Source organism: Odontesthes bonariensis, chromosome 9, assembly GCF_027942865.1.
Source record: "Odontesthes bonariensis isolate fOdoBon6 chromosome 9, fOdoBon6.hap1, whole genome shotgun sequence".
Lineage (NCBI taxonomy): Eukaryota > Metazoa > Chordata > Actinopteri > Atheriniformes > Atherinopsidae > Odontesthes > Odontesthes bonariensis.
In genome coordinates this window covers 7,999,174-8,023,600 of record NC_134514.1, presented here as the reverse complement: position 1 = coordinate 8,023,600, position 24,427 = coordinate 7,999,174, and the positions used below count along the sequence as shown (strand labels likewise).

The window sequence follows — 24,427 nt, the reverse complement described above, 5'->3', positions numbered from 1 at the left end:
TCCGAGCACTCTGGGCTGCTGGCATGTACATTAAATGTTCCTTCGGGATTTAATTGTAATTTGCCTTTCATGTCGCTGGCAGCATTGCATCCATCATATTTTCTTTCTCCTTAAGAATTCAGTCTTTTGTTTGGCACAAATGTGATGAAGAAAAGCACCATAACTGCTCATTTTTCCCTCAAGCTTTTGGCTCCAGTTGAGCTTTATCTGAACTGTAGTGCTGTGTTGAAGGCTTGGCCTCAGGGAAATGTGCAGGCACAGATAAGTTCCACCCCATGGCTCCACAGCACGTTCACATCAACGTACAAGTTGAAAACTATTCTTTCTCGTTGTGTGCAGCGGCTCTGGCGTGCCCCGTCACCAGTGTCTTTCAGACAGATTTATGTGTATGACCAATTGTTCTGCACACAGCCACAGTGTTGTTCACGATGCTGCCCGTGAATACGTGTGAGGTCACAGCTGCTCACCCTCTGGCTCTGAGCGAGACCCCAGGGATGTGACCTGGATGGGCCGGTAGGGCTTTTCCTCCGAGATGGGGACTTCCACGCTCTCCTCGGACGACACGGTGACATCTGGCTGCGATTCAGAGATGGACGACAGGAACTGGTCCATGTCAGCTTTCTGCTCCTGAAGCAGCTCGTCTGCAGAGAATGAGAAACAACAGTTAGAGACACCCGCCGCATGCCAACATCAGCCAACATCAGCCAACACAGCACGTGGCAGCTGAGCGCTAAAATGTTAACATTCTGAGAGACGCCTGCTCCTGTTGCTGCTAATGACCAATTAGTACTTTTCTGAAAGCTATTTCCATGTAAATCTACACATTTCCCAAAAGAACGCAGTGCGATGAAAGCTTTGACCCACTTCTGTCATTACACTAGCTCCACTTTCATGAAGCAGAGGAGAAAAAATTGTACAAATGTACAGGACATCTTGAAATAGGTACTGGACACAGCTGACTTAAATTGTACCAGTAGATGTGCACTCATCCCACTGGGTATAACTAAAAATTAGGGCTGGTGAGCAGAAATCACATAAAAGCAGAGAGAGGAGACTGTATAATTTTTTTTTACTACAAATTTAGCCTGAAGAAGAGCGAATACTCCTTCTCAGGCTCTGAAAGACTGTTTAAAGTATTCACTTGTATTTTCTGTCTTTCATGGTCTTCATGAGATACAGAAAAATAAGAAAAAAAATCCCTGTGAATCAGAGAAAATGGGATATATTGGACTTATCTGTCCATCACAGTTTTCACTTATTCTTATTTTACTACACAATCATCCCACTCTCACCGCTGGGCTACCGGGGTTTGCCGACTGAAAACCACTCACCAATTTCATCCTGAATCTCGTCGGCCACATACGGTACTTTGTAGAGCAGAGATAGACTCTGGTTCATCCTCTCCTCGATCACCCGCAGATGCGTCATCACCTGTCATTGGAAAACAGAAAAACCGGGTGTCAAAGTAAACTAAATCCTGATATATTCAGATTTATTTGTCTTCAAGTTAAATGATAAATCTAAGATCCTTAAGCCGGTGGTACTGCTTTCTAATTAAAAACACAATGAGAGAAATGAACCATTGCTTCATGCTTCATGTGAAATAGAAATAACTACAAATCAGTGCTTTTATAAAATCAGTATAGCCCATAATTTTCCCTTAGTCTAATTAATCCGGACACAAGAGAAACACTTTATTCTCTGCCTGAGTCTAAAGACTCGTTCATTTCATTATTTTAAACAGAGCTGTCAGAGAAGTGCTTTTTCTGGGACAGAACACATTCATTAGGATGAACTCAGACTCGCTCAGCCATCAAACAAGTTGCTGCATGTAATATTCCACTCAGTTTAGAGGCTGTGAACTGCCTCGACAGGATCCACTGCCTGTCAGCCACAGTCATCACCACCACCTCACAGTCTGACAAAAACACGCGCAAAAAAAGAAAAGACACAAAAGTTTCTGTCTGTTCTGTTTTTTACCTGATGGTGTGATAGTTAGAGGAGAAATATTTCCGTATTTAAGCAGCCAAAATGGTTGGCAGAATATGAAAAACTGCCTCTAACAAAGCTGATCGGCTCTTGGCAGGTAACTGGTGTTTATTTCCCACTTTGACGGTTGAGGGTTTTAATCTTCCCGCACACGACTGCAGTGCACCACAAACAGCAACAGATGGCAATAATGCACCTCTCCCACTGGAGGTGTGCTGCAGCCCCTGTGGCTGCTTCCTGTCCACATCTGACAAACAATCCTCATTACATAAAAACCACATATCTCAGTGCTGGAACAGCAACTCTGATGCATCAAGCGAACACGCTGAAGCTAGAAAAGTGAAGCTGGTGGAACAACCTTTTTAATGCAAGTCACAGGCTGCCTCTTAAACTGGTCCCTTTAAAGCTCTTCTAGGTCACGTGTCAAATCCACTGAAAAACTGAAAATGTAGATCTGAACTTGGTGCAGGATTGGCTGACACTCGAGACAAATAAACAGCACAGACTGGCTTCTCATGACCGAGGTTCACCTCCTAGATCCCGTGATATGTCTACAAAGAAACCCTCCAGTCCTCCCCACTCCCCCTCCTCCGGCTCTGGGTTGTTTCATCCGCCTGCTGTGTTATCTGTAATGGTGGAAGAAAACTCTAAATGGTGTCGAAGGGCACTGTCACACACATAGGCAGGTGCATCCAACAAGAGCTTCCAGGCAAATCCCTGTGCAGCACAGAGCTCAGAGTCCAGCGTTACACAAGAACTGCTCGATGTTAATGTTCAGCTGAGGCTTAAGTGAATGAAACAGTCGCCCTGCCTGCATCAGACAAGCCTGCTTCCTCCTGGGCTTTAAACTCAGAGAGAGGCACGCTTTCTCTACCGCCTACACACTTACAAACAGGGCAGATTGGCATGGATTTTAAAGTGGCGAGGCTTTCAAATAAACTGACGCAGCCTCTGTATGGAGTGCCTTTAATGTCAAAAGCTTGAACCAGTCTGAGCTGAAACAATACACATGGCACAAATCCAGTTTGGTTCATTTTTGTTGGCAGGTTCTTGAAAGTGATCTGTGCTTCTTACTATTGCAATTTAAATGTTTTTCACTCTTGATTAGACAAAACAAGCTAAAAGATACACTTTGGGAGCTGGCTGTTTTCATTGTGTTCGAATGAGGTGAATTTCAGTTCGGGAACTCCAGGTTAAAAACACCGACCTGCGACTTCATCTGAGCGGCCTTTTCAGGATCCACAGCCAGAACGTGCCGGTAGTGGCGGATGGTGTGCTGGCGGTCTTTGTTCTCGGCACGGACGTACCTTCTGAGGGCTTGCAGGATGCGGTGGGGCTGAAGAGGACAGGGGGTGTTGGTACAGTGTGACCATGTTAGTTTAATATTTACACTTTTAATAAAGTGTTATGCAATGTTCCAGACAGAAGTTTCTTCTTTGATGTGATACAAAGCGATTGCACGACTCTGGGTGAAAGTGATGCTTATTTCTCATGTCATCTGTTTTGTCACACCCGGTTTCTTTTTTTTTAAATCTTGAACAATTAACCAAACTGACCAAACTCACTTTGACCTTTAGTCGTAAAAACAAACGAGGGAAATTCTACCTCCAAACCTTTGAGCAGGAGAATTAAAAGAAGGTTGTTGCAAAGCAACCCACTGCACAGAACGATGATATTTTATTTATGACTGACTTAAACCATCACCACATACAGTGGCCAATATCTGTGTTTGAAGTATAAATAAGGAAGGATAAAACCAAAAATGACTGCTTCTCTTTATGGTAATGTGTGGTCGACCAGCACAGCGCCAGACGGCGTGCTAGCTAAAGGATCAAAAGACAATTAGATAAAAGGAATAAAAAAAATAAAAAAATGAGGGGATTACAGCTGTGGGTTCAAATGTGCTTATCAAGGATTTTGAGATGTGTTTGTTTGGTTTTTTTGCCTTGGTGCAGTAATTCCTTCTCCTGATGATGAACTGAAAGTTAACAGAGGGTCTTTTGACAGGATATGAAATTAGCCACAGGCCATATGTGGTGTAAAGCTTAGTGTGGTCTGACAGAGATGCGTGTCTGTGAATTTGTTCCAGGCGAGGAGAAAGAAACAGGTGGAGGCAGTGGAGGAGATTAAGGATGTTTGTGTGTGCCGTCTCACCCTGGGGGGGTCAGCCTGCTGGGCAGCCAGGTAGTTCTCCAGGGCCAGACGGCGCCGGTCATTCAGCATGGCCTCCACTCGGGCAAGGTGCGTCTCCACCAGCTGCTGCTTCTCGCTGGCTGCCTCCTCCTCAAGGGACTCCACCATTGCTTGGAAGTGCTTTAAACACATTCATAAACACATAAATATGAATATATATAAATATATACACACCTTAAACTGTGTGGCAATCATCCAACTTCTATTTAAATAAAAACACAGCTCTCAGTTTCAGGCTTGTCACCGTCCAGGCTTTTCAGGGGAGTTAGGAACTCATTTAGACATCTCCCCACTCAGACAGTGCCTTAATTTAGCCTGAGAGCAGTAAAGATAGAGCAGCCAGTGAAAGGGATATTTAATGGAGCAGGGACCGTGAGGCCTGTAAGCCGTCATATCTCATCCAAACTAAGGGACAAAGGGGGATTCCCTGGAGGACGGATGAGTGTCTTACCTGAACCAACGTCTGCCTCTCAGCCTTGGGCAGGTTCTTAGCCTGGTGATCAGCCTCTTCCCACTCTTTTCGTACCTGGAGAAGGAAATGAAGTGAGATGGAAAAGTCTTATTGCATCTGTCAACGCAAAGTGAGCCAGAAAACTGAAGACAGTCGTTTTTGCAAATGGTGGAAAACATTTAATTGAAAACAAAGACGGGAGAGACTTAAAGCACAACCACACTTCCTGCTCCTGCTCTCTCTCAGACAGATGAAACTTTATATGATTTTATTGCAACGATGGCAAAACAGTCCACAAAATGCACCAAATTTGCTGATAGACTAATCTTACTTATGGCCTATCTAATTAGTGTCCCTACCCTCTCCATGCGGTTGCGGTGTCTGATCTCCAGCTGCTCCTTGGCTCTCTGGAAGCGACTGTGCTCCTTGTCGTCAGCGGGGGTCTCAAAGTAGATGTCCACATCATCAGTGGGCTGAGGAGTCGGAGGCAGAGCTGCCAATTCAGAAACAGATGGTGGGTGGTCAGGGATGCAAACTGGCAATTAGGTTGAAACAGACAGACAGACAGGCGGAGCGGCTGATCCGAGCAGACACAGGTAGGCAGCATGACGAGGACAAACTGGGCACAAAGAGAAAGAGAGCTGAGAGCTGATTGAAGCTGAACCAAAATCCTCACAGAAGCTTTCCTCTCACTGGCGCTCTTCCACTTCGAGTAAGTCTGATAAGTATGAGAGAATCTGACAGTCTTTCTCTTCAAATTTCTTTTCGTCAGCTTTCTGCTGACAGGTTACGTCTCCGACACTAATGGAAACATCTCCGTGTTTGACAGCCGGGTCAGCGGCGGCGGGGCCAGAGGGCTCCGTTCTGGGTTCCTCGGCGTGCAGTCACACAGGACTGCCTGCCTGCATCGCTCAAACTTGCAAAAACAATAACGCTCCGGGCTCGCAAACAGGAGGAGGCCTCATTTCCCACGTCACCATCAAAAAGGCCCGTTTAAAAGATAAACCTACAGTCTACTGTAAATGTTACGGTTTCAGCTGGTTGTGAATATGAACTACATCTAATGAGATGAAAAGTGAATCACTGCAAGATGACGAAAAACAAAGCAAAACAAAAAGGAGGTGCAAAATCACATGTGTTGGGTTTCCAGTAAAACCAGTGAAGAAAACAGGTTGTTTTTAATATAGAAACTAAGACAAATGGCAAAAGGAAACACAGAGAAGCAAACAAAAGAAGACTGGGAACTTTGGAAAGTCTGTTTCAAGTACGCATGCGTGAAGGTGAAGACAAATAAGAAAAAGAACACAAGTTATGCAAAACTACATTAAATTTGGCTCAGTAGTGGGTCTGATAATGAGCTTCCGTTCACTTTATAATACTTTTACTAAATATGCTTTTCAACATAAGCATTTTAACAAAAGAGGAAAAAACTTAAAGATTACACATTATGGTAATATATTCATACACACACACATATACTGTATATGTGTGTGTGTGTGTATGAATAACACTCGCAGGAGAGAGAAAACTCCCATAAAAACATGTGTACATTATTATTATATCTGGAATTTGATGGGAGGGTAAGTAAAGCCTTTAATCTCAGCTTTATAAACACAATTCTTATTAGACTCAGAAGTTTAATGTTCAGCTGTAACTGAATCAACCTACATTTGACCAGACAACTTAAAAAAAATCTTATTCTAACACATTTTTCTTTACTTAAGCTGCTAAAGAAAAATTAAGACCCTAACCAGAATTTTTATCTACAATGACAAAAAAAGTGCTTTCTGCTTTATGTCTTAATCCATAACTAGTTATGTTTTCTTCAACTAAAACCTGTTAATTTAATTTAATTCATTTTTCTTGTTTTTGCAATAATTACTATTTTAACAGCTCTGATTTTGAGATTTAATGGACCAGCGAGTTTAGAAAATACTAAATATTACAATAAACTGCTTCACAAGCAGCTTTGGAAGTATGGAAATAAATACCAGACAACATTACTGATAAATACGTTGCTGAAGCTGCTAATTCATTCATACGCTGAATCAAACAAATAAATAACAACTCATCTAATCTAATTTGAACTTATACAGAAAGACTTGATTGAATAATATAAAGTAAATACTTTTAGCTGTTGGAGTGACTTGACAATTTTTGTCTTTAGCTTTGGGAATTTAATCTTTAAAAAAATGACGAAAACAACTATTAATTGTTGCAACGGACACATCAGTGAACAAATGAAACAAAAGCTACTAATTTGGAGTGAATTCAGCTGCTGTGGCTGATGTGGTGGAGATGACATGACGACATCTACAGGGAACTGATCAGTGATAGCTGTAGACTGCATAACAGGTGTTCTTCTTTCAGGTCAGTCACAGATTAAACCTCTGTGATCCGAGGTGCTATCAGCAGGGAGCCTGCAGCAAAGACACGGACAGATAGAGGGAGAGGTGCAGTCACACGGGCCTCCGTCACGTCAGACTTACTCAGGCGTTTGCACACGGCCATGCAGTACTCCTCTGAGTCGAAATTGTTGCGGTTGCCGGCACAGCCTCCGTATATGAAGCGCACACACTTCCTCTGGTTTTTGTCGAAGTGCCAGCGAGGCATGGAGGCGCGACAGGGGCCGGTCTCAGCCTCCAGGGTGCACACCGCTGCCAGGGGACAGCTTGTTAAATCATCCGGCCACTAGGGGCAGCACTTTATTCCGGTCTCAGTTAAAAAAAAACAACTTATGAAAACAACCAGCAGATGCATATCATCCTGTCTAGATCTACAAATATGATTAAACTGAATGCTGGAGAGGCTGTTTTGAGGATGATAAGTAGGATTTACCAGCAGTTAGGCTAAAAATAAGGTGGGTTGATCCGTCTTTTTACTCTGATAAGGGAGAACAGTACATCAGGGTGTGTGTTGTGAGATTAAAGGGTAAAAACTGATAGATATCCTTATCTATTTACAGATAAAGGAGGATAACATCATAAAAACACATAACAAACCTTTGACTTCCTCTAAAATCTTGTCCTCATCCTGGTTCTCTGACACTTTACTGCTGTCTTTCTTCTCATCCTCATCCTCCTTATCTGCCTCCTCATCCTCGTACACATAGTGGTACTCCTCCTCATCTTCCTCCTCCTCATCTTCGTCGTCATCGTCCACCAGCTCCTCCTTCTGTGTGGGCTGCTCGTCAGCTGGTGTCTCGCTGTGGAAGAAAGGCGGTGGTTGAGTAAAGCGGTAGGAAGCCACAGCTCAGCGTCACTAAACTTTAATTCACCCGATATTGCTCACCTGTCCTCTACTGCCTCATCCTCACCCAGGTCGACCTCCTCGTCCTCTACCTGCTCCTCTTCGTCATCCTCCTGGGAGGGCAGGGAAGGCGGGGTGGAGTCCACGCTGTGAGAGGAGGGGCAGCAGACGTACTCTGTGCCGTGGAACTTGTCAATGCCGCAGGGCAGCAGCATGCCGTAGCCGTGCAGCACCATGGAGCTCCTGGCACAAGCCTGAGAGAGTTTCACCAAGGAAAGACGGAAGTGCAGTCCATCAATAGCTATATTTCAAGAATAATTTACCCTAACTCATCTATTCTCAATTCCTTATGTAAGTCTAACAAATAAGTCAATAATGATGGACAAATTCATTCATTGAGCCTTCACATATTCAACATATATTTAGTTCTAAAAATAGCCACCCTTCTTTTCAAGAAATACACCGAGCCTCTGACTTTGTCCAAAATCACAAATCACTCACTATACACTGAACAACCATAAGACTGTGACCACCGGGGGTGACCACTCTGAAAAATGTTAAGTAGTAGCATCCATGTGGATGTCAAGATGCAGTTTTTCCCCGCAGGACACTGCATTTTCACAATGTGAGCAGTGTTCCTCACTTTACCCATCAGTGGTTTTAATGCTGCGTACTACAGGGTGACTGACATTTTGCAGTGCTGTCAGGATGCACTGGGAGAATTTATTTACCCTATATACTGTCAAAAGTAGCGTGTAATTGATGGTCCCCACCCCTGCAAATGTCGACCATAATACCCTATGCTAAGAGAAAGGTGGCTCATGATCGGGTCGGCCAAAACCTGCCAAACAAATGTGAGAAGTATCAAAAGATATGTTAAAATGTGTTTTACCAGTTTCCCAGCAACATAAATTATGGATTTATATTGTGATTATATTAAAAGAGTAAGGATTTTATATAATAATAAGCGTATTTGTTTTCAAATATTTGATTTGTCTTGAGGCATGATGGTGATCAGCCTACAATACAGTCCTCTGCAGAGTAGCCAATAGGGATTAACAAATAAGAGAGTCACTAAGTTGACATGAAACCAGGCAAAACCAAATTACAGCACAAGTCCAACCTTCCCCCACTCCCTCTTCCAGTCCACCTGCTGTCAAAGACAGGCCAACAATGCCCCAAATACCCTTTGGTAAAAAAAAAAAAAAAAAGAAGAAAAAAAGCATGTACCCATGTTAGTCTAATAAAATCCTGACCTCATCTGAGAAAATCCGCCTTCAGTTAACTTAAAGACAGCATCTGTACAGTTAATTCACCTGTTCTTCCAGAGAAAGTTGAATGGCTTAAACATTTATGCAGATAGTCCACTGCGTCGGACATACAGTCAATAACTCCCAAGCATGTAAACTCAGACAAGTGAGGCTTTGTCATGTCACCTTAAACACAAAATTCTTATAATTAAAAAATAGAATTGAGCTATTTCAGCTATATTAGTGTGAGTTAAATGTATTTTTTGTCTCAATTTATCCTGAATATCAATTCAATATGACCTGAAAATGACAAAATACAAGTTTTTACGGTTTGGAGTTTTAATCTAGATCAGGGGTGGCCAACCGGTCAGAGACTAAGAGCCGCATTTTTTAAGGTGTTACCACAAAGAGCCACATTATTTTTGAAAAATGACCGAATTATCTCCGTGCCATCCGTCTGTTCTTGACTCTTAACTCTCGTCTCGGTCACGTGACGCATCAATGCTGATATTAAACCCACGAACCGAGCAAAATGAGTCAAAAACAGACGTGTTTGGAAAGCTTCTTCCCAGCGAGGAGACGGAAGAAGAGGCTGTGACCACTAAGAAAAAGAAAGCTGCATTTTGAAGGCATGTTTAAGCGTTACCATAGCGACCAGAGAGCGTTAGGAGGCAGAGAGGATGTTACGTCAGGAGGACGCTGCTAATAAAGTTACACACAAGTACACAGTGGATTCAAGTTTATTATTATATTTACTAAATACCACAGAGTCTGTGTTATTTTATTTTGTAGTATTGTAACGACCCAGAATTAAGGTAAAAGCACACGGACTGGCTTGTTTCCTCCTCTCCCTGTCAATCACTGGACCGCAGGTCATGTCACTCAGGTGTGGGCTGGTGATTGGGGGAGAGGAGTGGGCGTGGGCCAGTCTGTGTGCAGGTCTGGTGCTCTCCTGGGGTTGGGTTGCGGAGCAGGACTGAGAGTCACCCGTGTTCTTTGATTGTACTGCTAGTGTAAAACTTAATAAAGAGCAGTTCGGCAACCGCCGGTCTCAGAGCCTCCGTGAAGTCATTTCAGTATTTATCCGCCACACCTGAAAGGCCGGTCTGTGAAAACATTATTTGACATTAAACCGGTCCATCGAGCAAAAAAGGTTGGAGACCGTTGCCGTATTGAACTCAAACGAAGCGGAAAATTATTATTTTTTTTATATGAATGTAAGAGCCGCATGAAACCAGACAAAGAGCCGCGGGTTGGCCACCCCTGATCTATGGGATGAAAATGATAACAGAGAAGAAATCCCTGTTTCAATATTATCTTTAATTTCAATAATCTTGGTTGTGCACAGAGTAGGAGAAGCATGTCCGTCCTTCAGAGCTGTTTCACTGTCGTACACTGACAGATGATTCATTCGTCACACCTCCACAAAGTCACGCTGCCCTTTCATTGACCTGCTATTCTCTAACAGTGCTTCCCCTCATATGGCAGCTAAGTGGTATCAGATACAAGCTCAGTTTGATGGCTGCTGAGAAACTCCACTGGAGCAGTTGGGGATTAGGCTCCCTGCTTAGGAACATCTTAGTGGCAGGTGTTGAGGGACGCACATCGTTTTCCCACCGGTGTGAGTTAGCAACGCTTTTGTTTCACACTGCAGCTCGCTGGCACCTCTGGACGTCTCAGCGACGGCCGCAGATGATGATACTCGTGCTCAGACATGTTTAATATGTGGAGGAGGCGAGCTTTCATCAAGCTGCTGCTCTCACTGTCGTGGTCAGAGTGGCCCCCTAAGGCCCGGCTCTGGAGCTGCCCACGGGGGATTAGCTGCATTACAGCCACAACACTAATCTGATTAGAAGCTGAAATGTGAGGGCTCCCAGTCGTCCTGTGATCAGAGGACCTCAGAGACTCAGATAGACAGGTGGAACGATATTTAAGAGGGAACATTTGTGAAAAGTAATAAAAAGTATGACCAGTATGGCAGAAATAAGGGTTTAAAATTGAATGTTTCTACGCTGCAAAAAGTTAAATCTAAGTAAGAAGAAATATCTTAGATCAAAGGGACATATGCTTATTTTTTGTCCGATAAGATAGTTCTTCTTAGTAAGCAGTTTTTATGTTAGACTGCTTCACTTGTTTTAAGTGTTTCTGTCCTTAATTATCTAAATAAGATATTACAGCTTGTTACTGAGATGTTATGACCTGTTTTGAGTAAGTACATGCTTGAAGCTAGAATATCGACAGTTTCAAAGCTGGTTTCAAGAAATACAAGGCCTAGTGCATACCACTATGTCAAGATAATGGCTCTAGCATTTACTTAATTCAAGAATATTTTTCAATATATTGAGAAAATAGGCCTGTGTATTTAATTAGAATCAAGAAAAATGTACTTGTTATTAGTTAAATTACACTAATTATAAGATATTTGTGGGTTAATTGAGATTAGATATTTTTCCTTGTTTTGAAAAAACTTGACAAGCCACATTTTCTTGTTCCATTGGCAGATAATTTTGCTATTTTTAAGCAAAATACATTTTTGTACTTTTTTCCCTTGCTTTTGAAAGCTGGCTTTTTGCAGTGTAACTTCCACTTCAGACTGACGTGCATCCTCCTACTGTTTCCTCTGAAGTAATTCCGTCCTTACCTCTTTGGCAACGCTGTGCCACTGCTGGTGGCTGACGCACATGTCCATACGCTCCTTGTGGAAGAACTTGCACTTGTCTGGGACCAGAAGAACGTCGCTCACAAACTCGCCCACTGTAGAAAAAAAAAAATCACATGGATCAATATGTCCGTTAGTCACGCCACCAATCTGTCCCCCACAGAATAAAAAATAAATAAGCTGTTCCTCTACAACACTGCCAGAGTTAGAAGCAATAAATCACTTGATGGGACTAAAAAAGGAATAGCAGATGAGATGAGCAAAAAAAGGGAAAGCTTTAATAATTCATCGCTGCCTGGTCCTTTTCGTTTCATTACAGCGCTACAACAGAGCAGGCGTTTGACACTTGAACACCTGTGTGAGCACAGGGGGGTTCATCCACGCTCTACTGAAGCTTCAGTAGCTCAAAGAAAATCGGGTTTCACACTGCGACTCCTTTAAGGTATTCAAAACTCCTCTCGCGACTCAATGATATCATTTGCTTGATGATTTAAATTCAGAGATGTTTTATTCATGGAGCGAGTTGACAGAAAGCAGATCTGGGGGAAATAAATGGTTTGAACGGCGTCTTGTGACTTCCTATGAATAGTTTTCGGGTTGAAAACGACAAAGATCTAAATGTGGTGCGGGGTTGATGAGGGAGATTAAAAGGGGCTGTGACTGATGGTTGGCTGGCAGCGTGACACGGTGCTCAGGTAGAAATACCTCCATCAGAAACAGATCGAAAGCCAGGTGGAGGAGAGAGGAACAAAGAGGAAAAGGAGGGTTGGATAGTTTTAGAGCAAAGTCCAGGCTGAGATCAGAGAGGGTGGAATGAAAACACACAGATGAGAGTTTAGAGGTTTCACGGCGAAGGCTGGGAGCTGCCATGCAACTGCTCATTTAGTGGTTGGCCATAAGTTGGGCCTGAGGCTGCGCGGCTGGAGCACAGGCGAGGCGGGCGGGCAGGCAGAGGGTAAAAAAGCAGTGTTTTGGAAAATGAGAGGGTAGGATAGGAAGAAGAGAGAGCTGGAAATAGCAGAGGACTCAACAGCTGCTTCTCATCTCCGCCCAGGAGGTACAGTGACAGTAACACCCCCACCCCCCACAGACCCAACGTCTGTCTGCTCTGTGACCAACCCTGCTGAAAAAACACCACACAGTCCAACGTTATCAGCTCAAAAACAACAGATTCATTAATTAACCCAATAATCGTGTAATCTGTTATTGACTGCGCTTATCGTCTTGTGTTATTTTAGTAGATTTGGTTTTGAAATCTAAAAACAGGGACTGTAGTTTCAATCCTATTCCGTTTATTGTTTTTAAATGTCTACTTTCAGTTTTTTGGGCTTTTATTTGACTTTGGATTTGTGGGTGGACAGGAGAGGTGGCAGAAGGAGTGGGGGGCGCCTGCTCACCCAGCTGAGCTAAACGCCACCCGATTGCTCTCCTATTTCTAATTCAGATCATTTTATCACAGCAGTATTTCTTCCTCATTAAATTTCCACCTGATGATGTTCATTATGCTGCACAGAAATTGCTCCCAAGTGACTGACAATAATATACTTACAGAATAACCCAATTTTGACTGCATAAATATAATCACATCACTTTAACAAAGGACATTCTGTTGTATGTGATATTTGAGTTCATTTTGTCTTGCACATCTATTTTTCCTTTAAATGCACGACTTTGTTTAGCAGTAAAGTAATTTTACATTCATTTACAGCTGCTAAGATTAAAATGAAACAAGCATTTTAACCCTCAGCTCCATTTCCTGCACACTGGACGCTTCCGTCCATCTCGTCCACTCACACGCTGACATTCCTTTAGTTGTGAGGCAGAAACCATCTGCAGTGGCACTGCGGCGGGTGATGGATGTAGGTGTTTGGACAGCAGCTGCGCCTCATTCACAGCAAGCAAATCCCACACCGTGTATCCCTGTGCATGTGTGTGTGTGTGTGTGTGTGTGTGTGAGTGCATGGACTCCCCTTTCTCTGTGACTCCACCTTTTCCATTCACCCACCTCCCTTAACCTTCCATCTATCAGATAACCTTGCCAACACCATCAAATACGCAGACTTTTGGAACTGCAAGCGTCTGATGCATGTGAAGGTAAGAATACAAGCAATGCACCTCGGATTCCTTCAGCTCTGCGGCACAACTATTGCGTTTCATTGGCTCTCCGGAGTAAACCTGCTGCTATCAGTCAAATCATTAGAATATCTCTAGAAAAGATTTCCAAGATCAGAATGATTAAAAAATACTAACGCTCCTGACCTTGATAAATATTAAAAGTGGTAAAAAATGAATGAAAAACACCAACAACGCTGAGTTCTCTCAGTGTAGCGAACCTTTTGTTTACATTTGAATGATGGATTGTGCAGAAATCTGATCCGCTGCCATGCCGTTAGGATTATTTGGAGTAGGTATGAATAAAACCAGGAGGTAGCTGGAGGTCAGTGTTGCATAATGGAAACAGCATTAGACTTTAAATCCTGGTATTAAATTCCTGCTCATACAGAGAACTCTTTCATTTATTTATTTTAGTAAATATTTATCACTTTTACACTTCATTTTTCACTGTCCATTTTTAAAACCCATCTTAAAACCCATTTTTATTCCCTTGCTTTTTACCCAGCATGAGACTGTTTCTTTTGTTGTTTGATTGTTTTTAATATGGTTATTGTTTATTATTGTGTTTACATTGTTCTTATGTTTTATGCCTTATATTTCGTGTTGTTATTCATGTACAGCACTTTGTTTCAGCCACGGCTGTTTTAAAGGGCTTTATAAATAAAGTTGAGTTGAGTTTTAACCCCGATTCTAATTATTTTCCTCAGACTGAGCACTACCTAACCTTCACATAAGCTACATTTGTGGTAAAAAAAAAATGCTGACAATGTTCAATTTAACTTAAAAGCCTCAGTGCTGAACTTTTCCAGAGAGGTGAAAGGAATGCAAACATCCAGAGGCGTGGTGCTCCGAAACAAGCCTGAATTTGTTATCAACTTATTCACTCAGCACATCTGATGATAGCAGGATTTGTCACAGAGTGCCTTGCCCTTTATTGAACCCACAGACTTAGTCAACAGGAAAAGTAAGAAAATGCTAAAAATACTTTGTTCCTCAAAAGTTTCTGAAGTGGAAAGTCGCTCAAAGGAGAAGAAGACAGTTAGGAGTACAGCAGACTGTGACCAGCAGCAATAAAATATAAAGAATTATACAATAAAATGCAGATTCTCTTTTATAAAGACTTACACATCTGTATGTATTTACCCACAGATAATACTGTCTTTGAGCACATGTTCTTTTGGGCAAGAGGCTGCTGCAATCTGTGTTTCCCAATCATTTAATCACTCTTTGGAGACAGTCTGCACATGAACCAACACCCTCGCACACACACAATAATGAAATAATCCAGTGGTGTTTCACAAAGACATCACACTACAGGAATTAGAGAGCCATGGAACAAGAGTCACATTCATTCGCAAAGCCATTGTTTGGTGTGAGGAAACATGGAGGGATTGTGGCTCTGCATGAAGAGATGAGCTCTTTCCTTAGCACCTGCATTATTCATCTAAACCTATTAACTTGACATGGGTGCACGTTTGGCCCTATTAATCATGTCCTCCAAGCTCCAGCCCACCTCCCTTTGATATATTTCATCTCTTTTTCATTTGACTATAATTACTCTACAGTGATGAATATAAGGCAGAACGTCTGATGTCCATTTCTCTAGTAGATTAGGTGAACATCTTAAATAATGAATAATTCACAGGTGCTTGTCATCGCGTTTGATGTGAAAGAGAAGCCTGACAAATAATGGAGAGACATGGTGTTTCATGGCGTAGGATCAGAGCCCTCCAACTAAGCCCCTAACATGCTCCATTACATAATTAAGCAGAAGCCCTCCTTCTTGCCAACACCTTATGTTTATCTCTCCTTCTCCATCTGTCTCCTCTGTTCTCTCAGTTCAGACTCCTCATTTGCAACCCAGCAGAGCGGCAGAGGCCACTGTAATTTGACAGGGCACGAGAGCAAAGACCTTCAACGAAAAATGACAGAAAATGCGCAGGAGCCAGCAATAATGCCACTTAATTAGTCTGGGGGAGGTAAATGGGATTATTCTAATTGAATGGGAGTCATGTCACTGTAGCTGAACTATAAAAAGAGGTCTTGGGTTGTTGAAGGAGGCGGCATTCGGCGAACAGGTGTGGGAGGCAGAGAGATCATCCAAAAAGCCTTCAAGTTTCCTATATGTTATGTTTCAGATTCATCTTAGATTGGATTTATGGGGGAAGTTTACACCGACACTGTGGCTTTCTGGTGAAAAAAAAAAAAAAAAAAAGGGACATTTTGGGGACCGGTTTTGCCTTCTCATCCGTTCTCTTAGCTCAGCTACCAAGTAGTTACTCGAGTTGTGCGTTTGCTATCCAGTGAGTTTCCCCCAAACCTCCTCTTCTCTACATTTGCCAGAAATGCTCTTGAATGGTAGCCCATTTCACAGTCCAGTGCAGCTGCTAATGGCTTTTTCATCCAAGAAACCGGCACAGCTCAATCAGCAAGAGGCTTCTGGACTAACGAAGGGGTCCAGAGAGTGATTTTCCCTCCTCATATAGCTGGACAAATGCGAGACTAAGCTTTGTTTCAGCACTCCATTTCTCCTGTTATTGCAGTCCTCAGAGAAACAAGGAGCGAGTTGTGTTTTTGTAAGTCAGGGGTAAAGAGGCTCGCGGCCCTACAACGTAGGAAGCTGTATGTGACATTCCATAAAGCAGAATATTACCATGTTGCCACTGCTGATAACAGTGATGTTGCGGGGCACATAGGAGGGAGGAAGCCGTTTGTGACAGAGCAGGCGAATGGAGAAAAGAGGAGTAATAAAGCAGCTTCCCTACAGATCCCTCTGCTGCTGACCCTGTGTGTCTGTGGGAGTTTATGGCCACGGTTGAGGGGGAAAATAAGATTGTGCTTTATTGCTCAACAAGCCTCCCCAGCAATAATAATGCTCAATCTAAAGCTCAAGGCCAGAATTAGTCACCTAATTCAGATTCCAATATTACTCCGTGTCACCTCTGCCTTAGGCTAAGATGACCTCAAAATCTCTTCTTTCTCTGCATTGAATAAGGAGAAAACCTGATTTTAAGGCCCCCTAGTAACTATCTAAGTGTGTTTTTTCTTCCATCTTTCAAACAAGTAATCCTCACAAACTTACCTAAGCATTTGTAAGGCACCACGATGTGGGCGTGGCCTTTGCACACCTTCTTCTCCCTCCTGCACCAGTTCTCAATGCGAATTGGCTGGTTGGCTTCCACCACGTTTGTGATTTGAAGCTCTGGGTACATCTGTTGGAAAAAGAAGCAGCAGAGTGCGTATTAAACAACAATGACTGAGTTTTATCTGTGTGTGTGTGTGTGTGTGTGTGTGTGTGTGTGTGTGTTGGTTGGAGAAGGAGGGTGCGCTAAGTGGAGCTTCAATAGGATCCTTTAATCCGTGCTTTATACCCTCTAGATGCCATCTGCTCAACTGTGAAAGAGCACCCAATTTATGCTTTCCCCAAATGCCATCAAAATGTCATCAGGAAATGAAACTGAAGTTTTTGAGGAAGGCTGCTTGAAAATGTGCTTCCCCTTTTGAAAAGCTGCATACTAACCGTGACTGTATCACCAGCAGCCTCCTGGGTTTGCAGATACGAGGGAGGAACCAGTAAGTAAGAGTGAGGATATCCTTATTGTGGAAAAACATGTCCTTAATTTTAGAGGCAGCCAAGAAAATAACAGGCAGAGGTTCTGGTAATTGAAACACCAGCCACCATACTGTAAATAATATCCATCTGCCAGGAAGAGCTCAATTGCCTCTGATGACAAATCACAGTGAAATGAAAAGAGACTTTTTCTACCTTGCTAGCTAATGTCTATCAAAACAAGACAGACTTATTCAACCTGTAAACATACTTACTTGAAATAAAATGTATCATAACAGTGTGAAAGTGATGAAATTACAGACTAAAACAGAGAAAGAGATGCAAAGTATACTTTTACTGCGTCCAATTAATAGTAATGTAGCAATAAAATGAATAATGCAACATGATGTAAAGCCATGGCCAGCAGTAAACTGAATAAAAACCAGCTGTTCTGATGTTCACTAATTAGGACACAATATCTTGCTTGTTTAATCCATTGTTTCTTATTTATCCTCAGACAAAATACTTGTTTTGATCTTCTCGTCTAACTCTCGGCAAAACAGCGAACACTGCAGTATAATAGTGTCCAAACGTCATGATTCACCCTGATTTCTTCATATTTCCTTCCAAGCAGCCAGACTTCCTCGGAATCTTTTTAAATGGCCTTGAGAAATAGTTCTTCAGGCTTTCTGAAGGTCTTTCAAATATTTTTTTTTGGATATTGGCTGATTTTTCTCTCATTATCAGTCCTGTCCTTGAACTATTTTCAGAGATATCTCAAGATAATATGTTACTAGCAGCCTGTCACAAAAACGGATAAATTATTTCCATTTCTTTAGCTGCATGTGTGAAAAACAGCAAAAATAACACAGTCTGACAGACAGAAAACAGGATTTCTGCAGCAACAAGGTGATTCCCAAAGAGCTGTTAGCTGAAAACTTGGCATATCTCAGCATGGTGTGCAGTGTGTCCTTAAAACATTTGAGGAAACTGGACAAATGGAGGACAGAAGAAGAAGTGTCAGGCCTAAAGAACTATCTACAGCAGATGAACAGGATCTGAAAGTGATGTCCTTAAGAAAGAGGAAAAACTCCAGCAAAGACCTGACACAGGAGCTGAGAGATGCATCTGGACCTTCAGCTGATCCATCTGCTGTTGGCCCAAGCCTCATCAGAAATGGGCTCCATGGAAGGGTGGCTGTCAGGAAGCCGTTCTTAAGGAAGGGAAACAGGGAGAAAAGGCTGAGCTGTGCCAAAGGACACAAGAAGTGGGCTGAAAATCAGTGGCAGCAGGTCTGATGGAGGGATGAATCCTCCCCAGAGCCCGGAGCTCAACATTACTGAAGCAGTGTGGGATCATGTTGGCAGAGAACGGAACAAAAGGCAGCCCACATCCAAAGAAGAGCTTTGGGATGTCCTTCAAGAAGCCTGGAGAACTATTCCTGAAGACTCCTTAAAGAAAGGACAGAAAGCTGGTCTGATTTCAACACATCTACTCCGACAGGACGGAGATGTGTCACTGTGACTCACCTCCTGACAGTACTGCAGCACACCCTCTTTGGTTCCTATGCAGCTCTTTGTTCCAGACGGGTCGGGCTCCCAGCGGCCAGTTTGAATGTTGACGTGCATGTTGAGTTTTCCACAAAACATGGCCACCTGGGGTTCGGCCACAGCAAACCCTGTGCCTGCATTGGCAGCTAGAGCCTGCAAAAGGACAAAGAGAAAGAGAGATATGAGTGTTGATGCACTCAGTCATTTTACAGCTCATGAAAACTGTGAAATATTCCATCTGACGGACTTGAGTAAATGTCCGCCCTGCCTGCTTTTTCACAAACACCTCTCTGTTACGGGTAATCAGGGCACATAAAGCAGATTCTGCTCTTGTGCTGCAACAGATAACCATACAAGATGTGATGGGGGCAACATCAGTACTGCTCAATGTGGCAGCTGCAGCAGCTGAATGCTGCAGTGCTGAGAGAGCAGAGGGATTCAGACAGGAGACAAATTAAATGCACAGAGGGAATGTTTGGCTAGGCTGAGGGTGAAAGGAGTGGAGTTTTGATTGGATTTGTGTACAAGCCTTTTTTTTTCCCTTTTGCTCTGATGCCCACTGAGTGACTGCAGAAAAAACAGCAGTCCGTCATGCCTCAGAAAACAGGACATTCCTACTTTAGGGCAGAGGTTTGTTTGTGCATAAAAGTCTTTCCACAAAGGATACAACATTTATTCTTCAAAGGAAACAATGAGGCTGAATCTTTCTACTGTCAGCTCAGCTGTGCAGACACGTAAAAACAACAAGACAGGTCCAATGTAATAAAAATGTTTGTTGTCTAAGGATTTATAAACACATTTCCATCTCTTCCTACCAGAATCTTCCATCTTTGCTCACCTCCTCCCCCAACCTTTGAACCTGAGAGGAAATCTGCTATCTTTGCAACGTCCTCCCTGTCATTATTTACTGAGCAATGCGGTCCCTCCCACTGCAATCAGGAAGAATGAACACTGGGTCTTCAAGTCCTTCGCTGCTCTTTATAGAGAGCGTACGCATTCAAAACTACTGTGTAATCAGCTTTCACATGACTTGCTTTCAAATGACTCGGTGATGTGCTACCATCAGCTCCTGACTGAGACAATAAGTCACGGCCTGATGCTGGGGGAAGCACAACATGGGGATCTCTCATTATCCGGTGAGGCGATGCATTTCTGTATTCCAAACCATCTCAAAACACCCACTAGGGAGCCGCTAGACAGGAAGTGGAATGGAACTGATCCCCTCTTGATTGTCATAATGTTATCAGACTGAATAAACGGGCCTCAGGCCCAGAGAGAGAGATCAAGGGAATGAACAAGAGCTGTCGGACAGATGTCTGACCATTTGCTGGGTCCTCAGCGCAGACAGAGGTGTCCTCTGTAGCGACGAGCCAAGGACGAAACAGCCGAAGAGGGAGAGTTGAGCAACGTTGTGCTGGACAAAGCTCTCCGCTTAATTCTGCGCAGGCTCGCGTGCTGACAATAGGTGCAGAACAGAGCAGAGCGAGGACAAAACAAGTGCTGTGTAATCAGCAGTTGGCTGTAGTGTGATGAGCTGCAGAGCCAGCCAGAGCTGAGTCTGCACGCACACATATTCTGAGTCCAGCTTTAGCCACATTCTCTCACACACACACACAATTTGAAGATTTTCATCTACAGACACAAGTAAACCAAGAGGCAACAACCTCCCCTCTGTCTTTAATCTACACAGATCCTTTTTTTTTGTGTCGGATATGTCATACAAGTGCAAACACTGATTGATTTCTTTTTATTCTAAACTGAACCTTAGAAAAGACGGTTCTCTCAGATAGAAAATTCTGCATTTAAAAGGAATCCAATTAAATGTCAAATAAACAGTCTTGTTTTCTCTCTTCGCTTTGTGCCAGAAGAAAGAGCAACAATGGAGGTAGCGACAGCCTTACCACAACCTTAACATTAAAAAAAACAAGCATGGGGCAGTCCCAATACCCCTTTAACTCCCTCTTTGTCCAGGGATGGCTTTAGTTCTTCCAAGTGCAACAAAAGAGGGGGAGGCAGAGTGCAGGAAGTTAATACCGCTGCCTTTAATCTGGAGTCACATGCCTGTTTAGCTGTTGAGAAAAGAGCCGCTCTGGGCCAGACTTGAACAAAGAGAAATGCCATGTGAGGGCATCGGAGTGCTTAAGGAGTCAGATGTAGAGGGAGTTAGGCGGAGCAGCTTGTTCAATCAGCCCTGTCCAATCATGAGAGTTACCTGAACCAGAGGAATGACCGCAGGAGATATAATCGCCTTTGTTCTTGGACAGCATGTTACGAGTTTTGGTGTCATGCAGCCTCACCAAAATTTCATTTCCAGATCAGTCAAGTAGACAACTTGAATGTCAGTGCTCTTTTTTCCATTCATCCATGACGGGCTGGGCTTGCTGTCCAGTGACAGGCAGCGAAGTCGAATAAAGAAAAAGGGTGCAGAATAAGCACAAACTAGACCAACCTGGGTATATTTTTAACTGTGATTTAATGCAATGAAGTAAGTAATTAAAGTCGCGTTTGTTTTAGATTGTAATCACCTTGATAAATGTACCGTTGTGTTTTTAGAGCTTAGAAAGAGCAATTTACATCTATCAACATGCTGCACGTAAGAATGGCCACATTACCGGTGTTAAAGGTACATGGAAGAAAAGTTAAGGTTAGGCAAAGGGAGAAAACATGACTAAAGACTGGTGTAGTTATCCCAAAGGGAAAACACTGATAAAGAACTAAAGAGTTGGTGGTGGGTTGATGGTATACAAGTTATTTGCCATCACCAACTGGACCATGAGATATCAGTTGCTTTAAAGGTCTCTGAGCTGCCAAAAACACAAGGTTTCAACAAGGATCCACAACAAACGTTGTGTCCTCAGCTGAATACTTTTTGAGTTTTCTGTTTTATTTACTTGTTGTTCCCATTGTTTGCTTGTTATCGTATTTCTGTACCGAGCTGTTGCTTTTGTACCTCGGGGCAACCGTACAAACTACATGAAATAACAGTAACTTGCCATCATATTAACAAAAATGACATTGATGGTGGCCCTCGAGGATCACTGATCTACCAGTTCAGTCGGTCGATGGAGCTGCTGATTGTTCGATTGATCCCAATGAAAACCAACAACCTAAAACACAATTTAGGACTCAAGCAGCCACTAGTGTTACTTTAGCTTAGAAGGAATTGAGATTTTAAGATGCAGGAAGGCTGAGTGAGAATGCCCTAAAACCTGCAAGTTGAGTCATCAACGACGTTTTGTCAGGAGGAGAAAAAAGGGTCAAAATATGGATTTTAATAAAAGCGTTTTAAGATGCTCAAGAAGATATTTTCATCCCTTTTTGCTGTTATTATATACCACCATCATGATGACAAAGGTTCAATAAAAGCACCTAAATAACTTATGACTTATGAGACAGAATGGGCTCAGGTTTCCGTCTCTACTGCAGCGACACACAAACAAATACTAAATGGAAAATTTATCACCACACCTAATAAGCAGGCCTCCTCATCTCTCATTACTGACTCACTGTGAGATGTAATCTCATGTGTAAGTGTGAACACCTGCTGCTGTGTGTAGGCTTATCTACAGAGGGGGAAACAAAAGACTGAGAGTGGGAGTGGAAGTTGGGAAAAGGGAGAGGCACCGAGACGGAGGCCAGCTCGGGCAAACATGGTGAATGGCAACAGCAGCAGGGAACATGCGCCGATTGGTTTGGAATATCATTCTCAAATAAAATGCAGACTGAAACGCAATAAAGAAAGTCGAGAGGAGAGAAAGGGGAGACCGGCCCTGCTCCCACAGACACTTGTCAAAAGCTGCGTGGGCTGAGGATCATTTAGCTCGTTTTCACTCTTTACTGCAAACACACCGGCATGCTGCTGCATTCCCAGTCTGCCTCAAACACACAAACATGTTTATTAGGGCTGCTCGGTGCGGCCTGAGCCAAGTTTGGCCTAAAACAAGCAGAGCCACAAAAAGGGCTCGTTGTAAAATAACAAATGGAGCACCAGATGTAGCAAACACCCCATTTTACCCTTGTAAGGGATAAAAATACTATCCGAGTCCGATTCTATACTCTGTCGCCCTTTCTTGTGTTAAAGGTGACCTGGTAATGCTTTAGGCAGAAGAATGATGATCCGGACTGTAATTAATTGTAATTTTATTAAACTTGTTAACTTTCTCTTTATAGAGCTTTGAAATTCATTTTGTTGCCTATTAGCATTTTATAACTAATCTAATCTGAACTGAACTGTATAGTTTTATTGTATATGCCACATATTTCTAAGTTTCTGTCATTGTTACAACCTTTTTAATGTCACATATCTTCTGAAAAGAATTGTAAGAATGTAAGAAAAAAAGTCCCAGTTTTGCAGGATAGTACGACAATGAAAGTGGGGGGAAATGGAAGTGAATGTGTTTGCAGAAAAACTGCTGTGAAAAAGCTCTGAATTCCAGGAAGTGAAGCCTGATATCTGCAACAATGCTGACTGGATGCAAACCAGCAAAAATACGAAACCAAGAAAAAGCAACAGAGACCTCCAGGAAAAAAGGCTAGTTTTCCTTAATGAGGTTTCTATGGCGGAGGTCAGCTATTATATGACCTACCGCACAGCATCTGGGCAAGGTTCAAACCCTTCTAATCCAATTTGTGTGTGTATATAAACAAGTGTGTGAGTGTGTGTGTGTGTGTGTGTGTGTGTGTGTGTGTGTGTGTGTGGTTTCAGGTTGACCACTCAGGGCAGATTAATCAGCAGCGCGTGAGCTCAGGACACACACCGAGAGGATGGGGTGAAAGGGGAAAGGAATACGTTAGAGACACAATGCTTAAAACAGCAGGATCCGAGCCCAACCAACTGATGATCCTCCAGCAGAAACACACAGGTTGTGACGTAAAATCCCCCCAAAAACAAGCGGAACACAACATTTCTCTGTGAGCAGACAGGCTAATGAACGTGGTGGCGCCCGGCTGACATTTCTGACACATTTTCTGGTAAATTGCCCATGGTGCATATAAAAACAGCCACACTGCAATCAGCTCCAGTGTCAACCGGTCTATAAAACTCGCAGACCTCGCTGAGCGGTGGCAACCGGTCTAATTTTGGCAGAGGTATGGTGAAGCCGTGCTCGCAGTAAAAGCAGCTCCAGAGTGAGGCACCAGTCAGGATTCGTGGGCTCCCAACATACTTAAAGTCCATGTGACTGCAGAGAAATGCCTGGCATCAATAATCCACCTAATCCTTCCCTGTGGTGACTTAAGTCTTAAACAAGATGTAGTTGTGAGAAAGTTGTGAGAAGAAGTAGGGGAGTACGAGCTAAACGCACAACAATCAGGCAACGCTGATCTCTTATTGCTTTCAACATAAAGTGCTAATGAGAAAACAGCGTTTACTGTAATCATTACATAACGCGTTTACGTGAAGTTAAAGCTATTATATCCTTA

General features: G+C 42.9%; 1 protein-coding gene across 3 annotated transcripts in view; it reads right to left on the bottom strand.

Annotated features, from left to right (window-relative positions):
* The window catches only part of aplp2 (amyloid beta (A4) precursor-like protein 2), a 57,044-nt gene that overhangs the window by 8,263 nt on the left and 24,354 nt on the right, over positions 1–24,427 (bottom strand). For 2 of the 3 annotated variants that reach the window (XM_075472927.1, XM_075472928.1), the window contains exons 2-13: positions 18,986–19,159; positions 16,989–17,118; positions 11,774–11,886; positions 7,925–8,136; positions 7,636–7,838; positions 7,123–7,290; positions 4,993–5,126; positions 4,634–4,708; positions 4,144–4,302; positions 3,197–3,325; positions 1,332–1,431; positions 468–641 (exon numbers count right to left, since the gene is read on the bottom strand). In XM_075472927.1, coding sequence (XP_075329042.1) covers positions 468–641; positions 1,332–1,431; positions 3,197–3,325; positions 4,144–4,302; positions 4,634–4,708; positions 4,993–5,126; positions 7,123–7,290; positions 7,636–7,838; positions 7,925–8,136; positions 11,774–11,886; positions 16,989–17,118; positions 18,986–19,159 — 1,771 coding nt within the window. The remainder of the gene's footprint in view (positions 1–467; positions 642–1,331; positions 1,432–3,196; positions 3,326–4,143; positions 4,303–4,633; positions 4,709–4,992; positions 5,127–7,122; positions 7,291–7,635; positions 7,839–7,924; positions 8,137–11,773; positions 11,887–16,988; positions 17,119–18,985; positions 19,160–24,427) is intronic. The other variant, XM_075472929.1, reaches the window with a different exon arrangement.